The following is a 14,110-nucleotide window of genomic DNA, read 5'->3' as shown; positions in this document are numbered from 1 at the left end:
CTGACACTGTTTCCACTGTTTCCCCATCTATTTGACATGAAGGGATGGGACCAGATGCCATGATCTTTGTTTTCTGAATGTTGAGCTTTAAGCCAACTCTTTCACTCTGCTCTTTCAATTTCATTAAGAGGCTTTTTAGTTTCTCTTCACTTTTCACCATAAGGGTGGTGTCATCTGCATATCTGAGGTGATTGATATTTCTCCTGGCAATCTTGATTCCAGCTTGTGCTTCTTCCAGCCCAGCATTTCTGTCTATAAGTTAAATAAGCAAGGTGCCAATATACAGCCTTGACGTTCTCCTTTTCCTATTTGGAACCAGTCTGTTGTTCCATGCCAGCTCAAACTGTTGATTCCTGACCTGCATATAGGTTTCTCAAGGCAGGTCAGGTGGTCTGGTATTCCCATCTCTTTCAGAATTTTCCACAGTTTATTGTGATCCACACAGTCAAAGGCTTTGGCGTAGTCAGTAAAGCAGAGATAAATGTTTTTCTGGAACTCTCTTGCTTTTTCCATGATCCAGCGGATGTTGGCAATTTGATCTGTGGTTCCTCTGCCTTTTCTAAATCCAGCTTGAACATCTGGAAGTTCATGGTTCACGTATTGCTGAAGCCTGGCTTGGAGAATTTTGAGCATTACTTTACTAGCAGGTGAGATGAGTGCAATTGTGCGGTGGTTTGAGCATTCTTTGGCACTGCCTTTCTTCGGGATTGGAATGAAAACTGACCTTTTCCAGTCCTGTGGCCACTGCTGAGTTTTCCAAATTTGCTGGCATATTGAGTGCAGCACTTTCACAGCATCATCTTTCAGGATTTGAAATAGCTCAACTGGAATTCCATCACCTTCACTAGCTTTGTTCGTAGTGATGCTTTCTGAGGCCCACTTGACCTCACATTCAAGGATGTCTGGCTCTAGGTGAGTGATCACAACCATCATGATTATCTGGGTTGTGAAGATTTTTTTTTTTTTTTGTATAGTTCTTCTGTGTATTCTTGGCACCTCTTCTTAGTATCTTCTGATTCTGTTAGGTCCTCACCATTTCTGTTCTTTATCGAGCCCATCTTTGCATGAAATGTTCCCTTGGTATCTCTAATTTTCTTGAGGAGGTCTCTAGTCTTTCCCATTCTGTTGTTTTCCTCTATTTCTTTGCATTGATCACTGAGGAAGGCTTTCTTATCTCTCCTTGCTATTCTTTGGAACTCTGCATTCAGATGGTTGTATCTTTCCTTTTCTCCTTTGCTTTTTACTTCTCTTCTTTTCACAGCTATTTGTAAGGCCTCCTCAGACAGCCATTTGCTTTTTTGCATTTCTTTTCCATGGAGATGGTCTTGATCCCTGTCTCCTGTAAAATGTCCTGAACCTTTGTCCATAGTTCATCAGGCACTCTGTGAATCAGATCTAGTCCTTTCAATCTATTTCTCACTTCCACTGTATAATCATAAGGGATTTGATTTAGGTCATACTTGAATGATCTAGTGGTTTCCCCCATTTTCTTCAGTTTAATTCTGAATTTGGCAATAAGGAGTTCATGATCTGAGCTATAGTCAGCTCCCGGTCTTGTTTTTGCTGACTCTATAGAGCTTCTCCATCTTTGGCTGCAAAGAATATAATCAATCTGATTTCGGTGTTGACCATCTGGTGATGTCCATGTGTAGAGCCTTCTCTTGTGTTGTTGGAAGAAGGTGTTTGCTATGACCAGTGCGTTCTCTTGGAAGCTTTTACTATTTTAAACACTTGCTTGCCCCCATCAAATAAGTTCTTGAGAATACTACTTTTGTTCTTTTTTGAAAGTATGCAATATAATACAATTTTCCATACTCTTCTGGTGGCTTTTTCCCCCAAAGACATCAATAGACATCCATAAAGCTTAGTTTTGGCCCATATACTTAAACGGATATCCAGAGGAGAAATGAGTCTTTGTGTTAAATTAACTTATGATCATGTTTCAGAATGGAAATTAGTGAGTCTGGTGATGGAGGAAACCCTCATTTATTTCCCTAGGATCTCTTGGATTTACCATTGTTTCTCTAGTATTCTTCTTATACTTAGTCAGAGCATTGTTGCCTTAACTTACCCATGTTCAATTCAGTTCAGTTCAGTCACTCAGTCGTGTCTGACTCTTTGTGACCCCATGAATCGCAGCACGCCAGGCCTCCCTTCCATCACCATCTCTGGAGTTCACTCAAACTCATATCCATCGAGTCAGTGATGCCATCCAGCCATCTCATCTTCTTTCGTATCCTTCTCCTCCTGCCCCAACTCCTCCCAGCATCAGAGTCTTTTCCAATGAGTCAACTCTTCACATGAGGTGGCCAAAGTACTGGAGTTTCAGCTTTGGCATCATTCCTTCCAAAGAACACCCAGGGCTGGTCTCCTTCAGAATGGACTGTTTGGATCTCCTTGCAGTCCAAGGGACTCTCAAGAGTCTTCTCCAACACCACAGTTCAAAAGCATCAATTCTTTGGCACTGGGCTTTCTTCACAGTCCAACTCTCACATCCATACATGACCACCGGAAAAACCATAGTTGTTAGATAGTTATAATTTCTTGCAGTTTCATTGATTGTCATGATTTGTTGATTGAAAGTATAAAAGATAGTCATTAGATGCCTGTGATGTGTCAGATTCAAAGTTAGGGACTTGAGAACATGAAGATGAATGAATTACACTTCTCAGTTTCAGGAGACTGGCAGTCTACTGTGTGTGAAGGAGATAAGTAGCATAGGAAGCACTTGTTTAGCAAATATTTAATGGGTGCTTCCTTTCTGTTGAGTGTTCCTCAGCAATTCTCACCAGATACTATTGACATTTTGGCTTACACAGCTGTTTGATATGTGAGGATGGCTCACACACTGCAAAACCTTTGGTACCCCTGGTATCCCATGACATCCTAGCAGTCATGTGACATCAACAAAGTTTTAGTCCGTCCCCTATACACACTTCTAAGTGCTTCTAATTAGAAACCACTGCCCTGGGTACTGTTATGGATAAACATGCAAAAGAGGAGCTTATAGGCTAACATAGAAGTATCAGTATTTGATTTCAGATTGTTTCCACATCATCTCCATTGTCATCATTGTCATTTCAATCACATTAAACAGTTACATTGCTCACATCACATGTTCTGAATGCCCTATCTCAGAATTTGAGCATTACAGCAATCTGGTGCAGTATCATTCTCATTCTCATTAACCGAGGAGTTAAAACTGGGAAGGTTAAAGCTGTAAGCCGTATCTTTGATAAGTGGTGGGTATGGCTAGGACTAGAACGCTCGCCTGAGGTTTACAGTCCCCAGTACAAGCTGAGGAGAGTAGCTATGCCATGGGGAAACCTGGAGGAAGGCACAGAGCCTGGCTGACTTGTGCTTAGGCTCTCAGTACCTGATCCATGTAAGGGGAAGCCTTTTCCCTAAAGGATTCAGAGGCCCACCTATGGATTTACCATCTCTCTAAATTCTGCAAATGAAGAGCATTGCTTTGAGCTCATTTCTGACACCTCACCATTCAGACAGGTGCCTGCCTTCCCTGTACCCCAACCAATAGGAAACTTCTTTCTCACTGTGCCTTTTTTGTATCTCAGATCAGATCAGATTGGTCGCTCAGTCGTGTCCGACTCTTTGCGACCCCATGAATTGCAGCACGCCAGGCCTCCCTGTCCATCACCAACTCCCGGAGTTCACTCAGACTCATGTCCATTGAGTCAGTGATGCCATCCAGCCATCTCATCCTCTGTTGTCCCCTTCTCCTCTTGCCCCCAATCCCTCCCAGCATCAGAGTCTTTTCCAATGAGTCAGCTCTTCGCATGAGGTGGCCAAAGTACTGGAGTTTCAGCTTTAGCATCATTCCTTCCAAAGAAATCCCAGGGCTGATCTCTTTTAGAATGGACTGGTTGGATCTCCTTGCAGTCCAAGGGACTCTCAAGAGTCTTCTCCAACACCACGGTTCAAAAGCATCAGTTCTTCGGCACTCAGCTTTCTTCACAGTACAACTCTCACATCCATACATGACCACAGGAAAAACCATAGCCTTGACTAGACGAACCTTTGTTGGCAAAGTAATGTCTCTGCTTTTGAATATGCTATCTAGGTTGGTCATAACTTTCCTTCCAAGGAGTAAGCGTCTTTTAATTTCATGGCTGCAGTCACCATCTGCAGTGATTTTGGAGCCCAGAAAAATAAAGTCTGACACTGTTTCCACTCTTTCCCCATTTATTTCCCATGAAGTGATGGGACCGGATGCCATGATCTTTGTTTTCTGAATGTTGAGTTTTAAGCCAACTCTTTCACTCTCCACTTTCACCGTCATCAAGAGGCTTTTGAGTTCCTCTTCACTTTCTGCCGTAAGGGTGGTGTCATCTGCATATCTGAGGTTATTGGTATTTCTCCCGGCAATCTTGATTCCAGCTTGTGTTTCTTCCAGTCCAGCGTTTCTTGTGATGTACTCTGCATAAAAGTTAAATAAGCAAGGTGACAATATACAGCCTTGACGTACTCCTTTTCCTCTTTGGAACCAGTCTGTTGTTCCATGTCCAGTTCTAACTGTTGCTTTCTGACCTGCATACAAATTTCTCAAGAGGCAGATCAGGTGGTCTGGTATTCCCATCTCTTTCAGAATTTTCCACAGTTTTTGTTTGTATCTATCGTGGCCGTATTTCACAATTCATAAATTAATTTATATGTTTTTGTACTTGATTTTTTTCTTATTCTTCCTGTAGACGATAAGCTTTTAAGTAGAGGAACAGAGTTTTTCTTTTTCCTGTTTATCTACAAAATCATAATAACTGTCAAATTCTAGGTGTTCAATAAATACTTTTGACTCAGTGAATGAACAAATAATATATTTTAATCTTTAATCAAGATCTAGTGTATCACTGAAGGAACAGTGGTTTCCTGGTATCCTTGGTACTCGAGGATATTCACTATCATCTCCCCTTTGTTCATTGATATAATACATATTTGTTGTGACCTGGAATGCGCCAGGCTCTGTTTTAGGTTACAAGCAAGGCACCAGTTGCTGCCTTTGTGGAGTATTAATTCTAGTGAAATTATTAAATTTCTCTAGCAGGTGTCATGGTTTTCACAGAGCTGTCAGTTTTTATTTTTTCTCTACATTTTATGATAGCATGTCTTAGAAATGGTCTTCTAAGAAAGAAAATTGAGCATAATACTTTCAACTCTTGGCTAATAAGAGTTTATCCAGATTTTCCAGAAAGAAGAATAGCACTTATAGTTAAGGCATTATTTGTTGACATTGTGATTTAGTTTTATATAGAAAGATGATCCTAGTATATGGATGTTGTCTTCAGTGTTACAGATTCTTCTGAGTATGTTGGTCAAAGTAAGTTCAAAGTGAAAATTAACTGTATCTGTCATGGTTCACGGAGAAGGCAATGGCACCCCACTCCAGTACTCTTGCCTGGAAAATCCCATGGATGGAGGAGCATGGAAGGCTGCAGTCCACGGGGTCACTGAGGGTCGGACACGACTAAGCGACTTCACTTTCACTTTTCACTTGCCTGCATTGGAGAAGGAAATGGCAACCCACTCCAGTGTTCTTGCCTGGAGAATCCCAGGGACAGGGGAGCCTGGTGGGCTGCCGTCTATGGGGTCGCACAGAGTCGGACACGACTGAAGCGACTTAGTAGTAGTAGTAGTCATGGTTCATCTCATGTCTACAAGGATAAGAAATGAGAATGTACTGGGAAACACTGGTAAAGTTTAAGTCAAGACAAAAGAAAAATTGACCATTATTGGGGAATAAAAATTATTTTTCATGAAATTTTATTTCTAGAAAATATATTTAATTCTTTCTCTTGAAATGTTTAGTATGCTTAATGAAATCTCATACAAAATTCAGTGAGTTTATGCAGTCAGAGACTCAGGGGCCTTCAACCACCTTACATGTAGCAGATGTACATGTGTGATTTGTATGTGAATACCAATATAGAGAACAAAAGCTCGCTGTTGAATTCTGTTTCCCAGTAATGGTTAAAAACACTAGACTGACACCTAAGTTCATGGATTTAGCAATATTTTGCTTTCTGGAATATATAATACTTCAAATGTCTTTATGAAGCATACTAATTTTACCTGCCACTGTCACCTTCAAAAAGTTTAAAAATGCTCTTTTCCAGTTTCCATGACTATAAAGGTACTAATTGCTCTTGGAGAATTTTAAAGGATTAATTTATATGTAAAAGACAAAATTAGAGCAGGTCAACTCTATTATAGTTCTTAGAAGACTGCCACTATGACCTGTTTTTTAATATAAATGTGTTCAGTCCATTGTAATTAGTCTTATTCATGTATATGTACTTAAAACAAATTACATTTATCTATGCATAATGAGGGAGAGGAAGGGAGGGTGGGAACGAGGAAGAGACACAGAAGAGGGTAGGGGAGAAGAGGGAGAGGGAGAGAAAAGAGAAACATCATTAGGATCATGGTGCTTTTCCTTCTTTTTATTCTTTTGGGCCCTGGAGGTATTTTACTTATACTTCAGTTTAGTCACTTAGTCGTGTCCGACTCTTTGCGACTTCATGGACTGCAGCATGCCAGACTTCCCTGTCCATCACCAACTCCCAGAGCTTGCTCAAACTCAAGTCCATGGAGTTGGTGATGCCATCAAACCATCTCATCCTCTGTCATCCCCTTCTCCTCCCGCTTTCAATCTTTCCCAGCATCAGGGTCTTTTCAAATGAGTCAGCTCTTCACATCAGGTGGCCAAAGTAATGGAGTTTTACCTTCAGCATCAGTCCTTCCAATGAATATTCAGGACTGATTTCCTTTAGGATTGACTGGTTGGATCTCCTTCCAGTCCAAGGGACTCTCAAGAGTCTTCTCCAACACCACAGTTCAAAAGCATCAATTCTTCGGTGGTCAGCTTTCTTTATGGTCCAACTCTCACATTCATACATGACCACTGGAAAAACCATAGCTTTGACTAGATGCATCTTTGTTGGCAAAGTAAAGTCTCTGCTTTTTAATATGCTGTTTAGGTTGGTCGTAGCTTTTCTTCCAAGGAGCAAGCCTCTTAATTTCATGGCTGCAGTCACCATCTGCAGTGATTTTAGAGCCCAAGAAAATAAAATCTTATAGAATCTTGTAGTAGATTCTAAACTCAGCATTCAGAAAGCTAAGATGATAGCATTGGACCCCATCACTCCATGGCAAATTGAAGAGGGAAAAGAGGAAACAATGACAGATTTTATTTTCTTGGGCTCTAAAATCACTACAGATGGTGACTGCAGCCATGAAATTAAAAGACTCTTGGCTATGACAAACCTAGACAGCATCTTAAAAAGCAGAGACATCACTTTCCAACAAAGGTCTGTATAATCAAAGCTGTGGTTTTTCCAGTAGTCATGTATGAATTTGAGAGTTGGACCATCAAGAAGGCGGAGCACCAAAGAATTGGTGCTTTCAAACTGCACTAGAGGAGACTCTTGAGAGTCCCTTCGACTGCAAGGACATGAAAACAGTCAATTCTAAAGGAAATCAGTCCTGAGTATTCATTGAAAGGACTGACGCTGAAGCTGAAGCTCCAATACTTTGGCCACCTGATGTGAAGACCTGATTCACTGGAAAAGACCCTAATACTGGGGAAGACTGAGGGCATGAGGGGAAGGGGACGACAGAGGATGAAATGGTTTGAAGGAAGCTTGGTGTACTGTAGACTGCACTGTGGTCCTTGGGGTGGCAAAGAGATGGACAAGACTTAGCAACTGAACAATGAACAACAGACTCTAAATGGGATCATTTAGATACAAAACAATATTAGTAACTTTAAAAGTTGCAACAACAATAGACCAGTTCCCTCATCTAAGACTCAGGGATGGTTTCTCTCCATTAGCAAAGAACACACTTGGTTAATGGATGACCTTGGTACATTCCAACACAATAAACTGATTAAATCTAAGAAATAATAACATTAAAGTGTCACAAACCACTGGGTAGCAGCTACAAAGAAAATGGAGTATCTAAAATTATCTCAATGATATTTGTATTTTTGAGGGTCAGTTTCACCCAAATCCTGATTTATATAATAATTTATCTGGAGATTAGGTACTAGGATTTCATTAGATGATGAAATTTGTATCATTTAATGATTACTGATATAGCAAAGGTGTCCATGAGTTGTATGCAAAAAGAGGTCTAGGGAAACAAAGCAAAAAATATCTAGAGTTCATTAAATTGTACTTCAGAATTTCATATATATATATATATATAATGTGTATATATATATATATATATATATATATATATATATATATAAAATGTATATATATATATAAGTGCATATGCTTAGTTGCTCAGTCATGTCCAACTCTGTGACCATATGCACTGTAGCCAGCCAGACTCCTCTGTAATGGAGTTTCTCAAGCAAGAGTAGTGGACTGGGTAGTCATTCCCTTCTCCAAGGGATCTTCCCAACCCAGGGATCAAACCTGGGTCACCTGCATTGCAGGCAGATTCTTTACTGTCTGAGCCACCAGGTATGTCTTATTCCTGCTGTCTGTGTGTCTGTCTCTCTGTTGGATCTTATTTTCCTTGAACACTTTTATCACAGGAATACCTCCATCTGGGTTCTTGCTCTGTGTGGTCTTAGTGACCTTCAGCAAGTCTCCCTGAACCTGTCTTGTGGCCTTACAGCAGTGAAGTTGTAAGGTTCGGTGAGTTCAGTCATTCAGTCATGTCTGACTCTTTGCAACCTCATGGACTGCAACATGCCAGGCTTCCGAGTCCATCAACAACTCCCGGAGCTTGCTCAAACTCATGTGCATCGAGTCGGTGATGCCATCTAACCATTTTATCCTCTGTCATCCCCTTCTCCTCCTGCCTTCAAACTTTACCAGGATCAGGTCTTTTCCAGTGAGTCAGGTCATCACATCAGGTGGCCAAAGTACTGGAGTTTCAGCTTCAGCATCAGTCCCTCCAATGAACACCCAGGACTGATTTCCTTTAGGATGGACTGGTTGGATCTCCTTGCAGTCCAAGGGACTCTCAAGAGTCTTCTCCAACACCACAGTTCAAAAGCATCAATTCTTCAGCCCTCAGCCACCTTTATAGTCCAACTCTCACATCCCTACATGACTACTGGAAAAACCATAGCTTTGACTAGATAGACCTTTGTTGGCAAAGTAATGTCTCTGATTTTTAATATGCTGTCTAGGGTGGTCATAGCTTTTCTTCCATGGAGTAAGCATCTTTTAATTTCATGGCTGCAGCCACTATCTACAGTGATTTTGGAGCCCCCCAAAATAAATCTGTCTCTGTTTCCATTGTTTCCCTATCCACTTGCCATGAAGTGATGAGACCAGATGACATGATCTTTTTGAATGTTGAGTTTTCAGCCAGCTTTTTCCTTCATCTCTTTCACTTTTATCGAGAGGCTCTTTAGTTCTTTGCTTTCTGTCATAAGGGTGGTATCATTTGTGTATCTGAGGTTATTAATATTTCTCCTGGCAATCTTGATTCCAGCTTGTGTTTCATCCAGCCTGGCAGTTCGCATGATGCACTGTGCATATCAGTTAAACAAGCAGGGTGACAATATACAGCCTTAACGTACTCCTTTCCCAATTGGGAATCAGTCTGTTGTTCCATGTCTGGTTCTAACTGTTACTTCTTGACCTCCATACAGATTTCTAAGGAGGCAGGTAAGGTGGTCTGGTATTCCCATCTCTTTCAGAATTTTCTATAGTTTGTTGTGATCTACACAGTCAAAGGCTTTAGTGTAATCAATAAAAGAGAAGTAGATGTTTTTCTGGAATTCTCTTGCTTTTTCGATGATCCAGCGGATGTTGGCAATTTAATCTCTGGTCCTTCGCATTTTCTAAATCCAGCATGAACATCTGGAAGTTCACAGTTCACGTACTGTGAAGCCTGGCTTGGAGAATTTTGAGCATTACTTTACTAGCATGTGAGATGAGTGCAATTGTGTGGTAGTTTAAGCATTCTTTGGCATTGCCTTTCTTTGGGATTGGAATGAAAACTGACCTTTTCCAGTCCAGTGGCCACTGCTTAGTTTTCCAAGTTTGCTGGCATATTGAGTGCAGCACTTTCACAGCATCATCTTTCAGGATTTGAAATAGCTCAACTGGAATTCCATCACCTCCACTAACTTTGTTCGTAGTGATGCTTCCTAAGTCCCAGTTGACTTCACATTCTAGGATGTTTGGCTCTAGGTGAGTGATCACAACATCATGGTTATCTGTGTCATGAAGATCTTTTTTGTACAGTTCTTCTGTGTATTCTTGCCACTTCTTCTTAATATCTTCTCTTTCTGTTAGGTCCATACCATTCTGTCCTTTATTGTGCCCAGTTTTGCATGAAATGTTCTGTTGGTGTCTCTAATTTTCTTGAAGAGATCTGTAGTCTTTCCCATTCTATTGTTTTTCTCTTTCTTCTTCTATTGTAAGGTTCAGATGAGCTTGCTAATGCACCATAAAAATGTCTCTGAAACCAAACCACTTATTACAGATGTCATTTACTCTAATGATTTTCTTCATATGTGTCTGCTTTATATGCATCATCTAATCTCTCAATAACCTTCTAAGGTAGCTGCTGTTACTATCTCATTTAACATTTGAGAAAGCTGAGGCATGGAGGGATTATTAACTTGCTCAAAGTCACATGCTTAATTTGTAGTTGGTCTTTCTGATTCCTTCAGCAGAATTCTTATCCAATATATTGAAATCCCTCTTGAAATGGACTTAATAATGCTCCTTTTTACCCTAGAGTTTACCAATTGTTTACCCCAATCTAGTCTGCCATTTGGATATTTAGAAAATAACAAAGTTTCTCAGGTGAAGAATATAACTTTCTTTAAAGTTGGCTCATTTTCTTATTCTGTAAACATTTATTGAGCACTTACTATATACCAGGATGTATTTTGCCTTGGAAATGTAGGGATAAAAGTGCCTTTAGAAAAATCCACGTTCAAAGATGTCATGTCAGCAGATTGTTCCTTGGACTATGTTCTCTGGTCCCTGTCGCCTAAACATGAGGGCTTGGACAGTGAGCTGTAATAGCATGATTAGTGACTTTTTAGAATGATCTTGGACTTGGCTATTCTAGTCTTTTTTTAAAGATGGAACTAGACAGGGCTGGCCTTCTACCTCTTCTCTTTGCTTCCATCTTATTCTTCCCTGATCCATTATCCACAGAAGTGCTGGGTGAGTTTTACAAAATGTAAATCTGATCATAATTCTCTTACCTCCATAGGGCTAACCAGAGAGCTTCAAATATAGTGCTCACCCCTTATACAACTCTTAAATGCTCATTTCTCTGCATTTTCACATATATTGTTTACTCTGCTTTGATGAGGACATTCCTGATCCCTCTCTGGCTGCTAACTCCTACTTTAGCACAGATGTTCTTTTTCTTTGGGCCCTTCTGAGATCACCCAGCTTCTGAGGGTCTCTATAGCATCTTTTCTGTACTCATATTTGCCTCTTGGATTCTAATTACCTCTTTGAGCTGTAAAATCCATAAGGAGAGGAGATGCATTAGTCTTCTCCAGAGTTGTAGCCTTAGCTTCTAAGGTGGTCCTTGGAAAAAAATAAATGTAAATAGCAGAGCTCTAATTAAAGACACATGTTTTTCTAACTCTTTAGTGTCAAGAGTTGGTTTAGCTATAGCTTATACTTTCTTTCTCAAATGCTTTTCAGAACTGCCACAGAGCTTTGGAAGTGACTCACGTTCTGGGGACCCACTAGCTACAAGTCTTCTGGTCTTTGCTCATCACATTTATAGCTTTTATGGATTTGAAACTGGTTTAGCTAGTTTATGGGTATCCTTTTGAAAATTATCCTTCTTTAGTAGCACTTTCAAAATAGTGTTCATCCTCAAATATCAAAAAGTATCTGTAAAGTGATGAAATTTGTGTTGATTATAGCAATAACATTGAAATAAAGTATTTTAAGTGTATAGTAATTGTGAAAAATCTTAAACTTGGTGAATTTTCCCCTAGGAAATTGATATTCATGACATTAAATTCTAGGGGGGAAATATACTTCTGTATCAAGCAACTTTGGAAAAACTTGCTTTTGTGCCTCCTTTTAGTTAAGAATTTGTCAGTTTAAATACTCTGTTTCTCTATTTTGTTTTATTGATGTTTTTATGTGTATTGAATAGCTATTATTCTTTTATAGTTATGCCCCTTGGTGTCCATCCTGTCAGCAGACTGATTCAGAATGGGAGACATTTGCAAAGAATGGTGAAATACTTCAGATCAGTGTGGGGAAAGTAGATGTCATTCAAGAACCAGGTACTGTAAATGTTGAACATTAAATACAAAAGTGTGTTGCTTTTAATTTGAAATTTTTCACACATGCAGAAAGTTGAAAGACTAGAATATTGATTACCATAAACTGACTACCTAAAATCAACAAACAATATTTTAGCATATATGTATCTGTTTGTGTATTCATATTTACACATACAGATGTGTGTATATATTTTTATGGTTTTTTTGCTAAGTCATTTGAATGTAAGTTGCAAACATCGTGAGACTTCACCCTTCAATACTTCAGCATATTAATGTGTCCTTAATTATTTTCCATGTCTTTTTATAGTTTTTTAAACCAGGATCCAGTCAAGATTCACCAGTTACATTTCATTGTTAAGTGTTTTTAGTCTCTATCAATCTAGAATACTCCGTTTTTTTTCCATGCCGTTATTATTCTGAAGAGAACAAGCTAGGGATTTTCCTAGATGTTTCTTTATTGGTGACATTTAACTTGCTCTTATATTTTCTGCATATTCTGTAAACTTGAACTTCTGTCTAAAGGGATGATTTGAGTTAAACACTTCCGGAGGAGTGATGCTGTGACTTTATATTGTATCCCATCAGAAGACATGTACTGTCATGTTGAGTTTGAGCACTTGGTTAAGGTGATGACACTACACATCTCAATTATAAAGAAAGACCACACTTTATAGCTGGCAGGTAATCTATGGGGTGATACTTTAGGGTTTTAAGATCTGTGATGATCTTACCTGAACAAGATATTTTATTAAGAGTTCCAGAATGGTAAGTTTCTAATTCTTTCACCACCTACATTCATTAGTTGTTAATGATGAAAATTAAATAATAATGAAATAATGAATGAATAATGGAAATGAATAATAATGAAAAAATTATAGTGATGCAATTTTTCAAAAGAGGGAGATACAGACTTGAATTCTGGAAAAATACAATAAATTTGTATTTATAGTTTAAAAATAACTGTAATATATGTAAATTTAGAAGAGTTGGGTTTTTATGATTTAAATCTCAAATTTGACAATTTTCAAACTGTATAAGTAATTTTTTCCTATCTACATTTAATTTCTACCTGTTGCATCCTTTCACAGGAAAGAAAAAGATAGTAGATATGGAAATATAGCTCTTCCTTCTCTGTAGTAGCTGTGAGTCTAACAATCAAAAAATAATGAATTACCAGTTACATGGACAACAAAATGAATGGTGTCAGTTAATATCTATGTGTTGACAAACCCATGGAGAGAGATTTCTGCTACAAGCTCTGAGTCCTTAAGCCTCCGCCTTTTTTAAGCATTTAATCCAAAACCACTAATGCCTATCTGCTATTTAGAGATGGACAATTACCATTATTGGGCTTCCCTGGTGGCTCAGACAGTAAATAATCTGCCTGCAAGGCAGGAGACCCGGGTTTGATCCCTGGACCAGGAAGATCCCCTGGAGGAGGGAATGGCTACTCACTCCAGTATTCTTGTCTGGAGAATTCCTTAGATAAATTAGCTTGGCAGGCTATAGTTCATGGGTTTGCAAACAGTCGGCCACGACTGAGGGGACTAACAGTTATCATTATTAGTTGATGATTTGGGCTATTATATGGGCTTCCCTGATAGCCCAGTTGGTAGAGAATCCCCTGGTTCCATTCCTGGGTCAGGAAGATCCACTGAAGAAGGGAAAGGCTACCCACTCCAGTATTCTTGGGCTTCCCTTGTGGCTCAGGTGGTAAAGAATCAGCCTGCAATGAGGGAGACCTGGGTTCCATCCCTCAGTTGGGAAGATCCTCTGGAGAAAGGAAAGGCTACCCACTTCAGTATTCTGGCCTGGAGAATTCCATGGACTGTATAACAGTCCATGGGG

At 39.5% G+C, this 14,110-nt stretch overlaps 1 protein-coding gene across 1 annotated transcript in view; it reads left to right on the top strand.

Annotated features, from left to right (window-relative positions):
* Window positions 1–14,110, top strand: part of TMX4 (thioredoxin related transmembrane protein 4) — a 60,333-nt gene that overhangs the window by 5,514 nt on the left and 40,709 nt on the right. Inside the window, exon 2 of the mRNA XM_019972863.2 lies at window positions 12,147–12,262. Within this exon, the coding sequence (XP_019828422.2) occupies window positions 12,147–12,262 (116 nt within the window). The remainder of the gene's footprint in view (window positions 1–12,146; window positions 12,263–14,110) is intronic.

The sequence above is a fragment of the Bos indicus genome, chromosome 13 (genome assembly GCF_029378745.1).
Source record: "Bos indicus isolate NIAB-ARS_2022 breed Sahiwal x Tharparkar chromosome 13, NIAB-ARS_B.indTharparkar_mat_pri_1.0, whole genome shotgun sequence".
In the NCBI taxonomy this organism is placed as follows: Eukaryota; Metazoa; Chordata; class Mammalia; order Artiodactyla; family Bovidae; genus Bos; species Bos indicus.
This window is presented reverse-complemented; position numbering and strand designations above follow the sequence as displayed.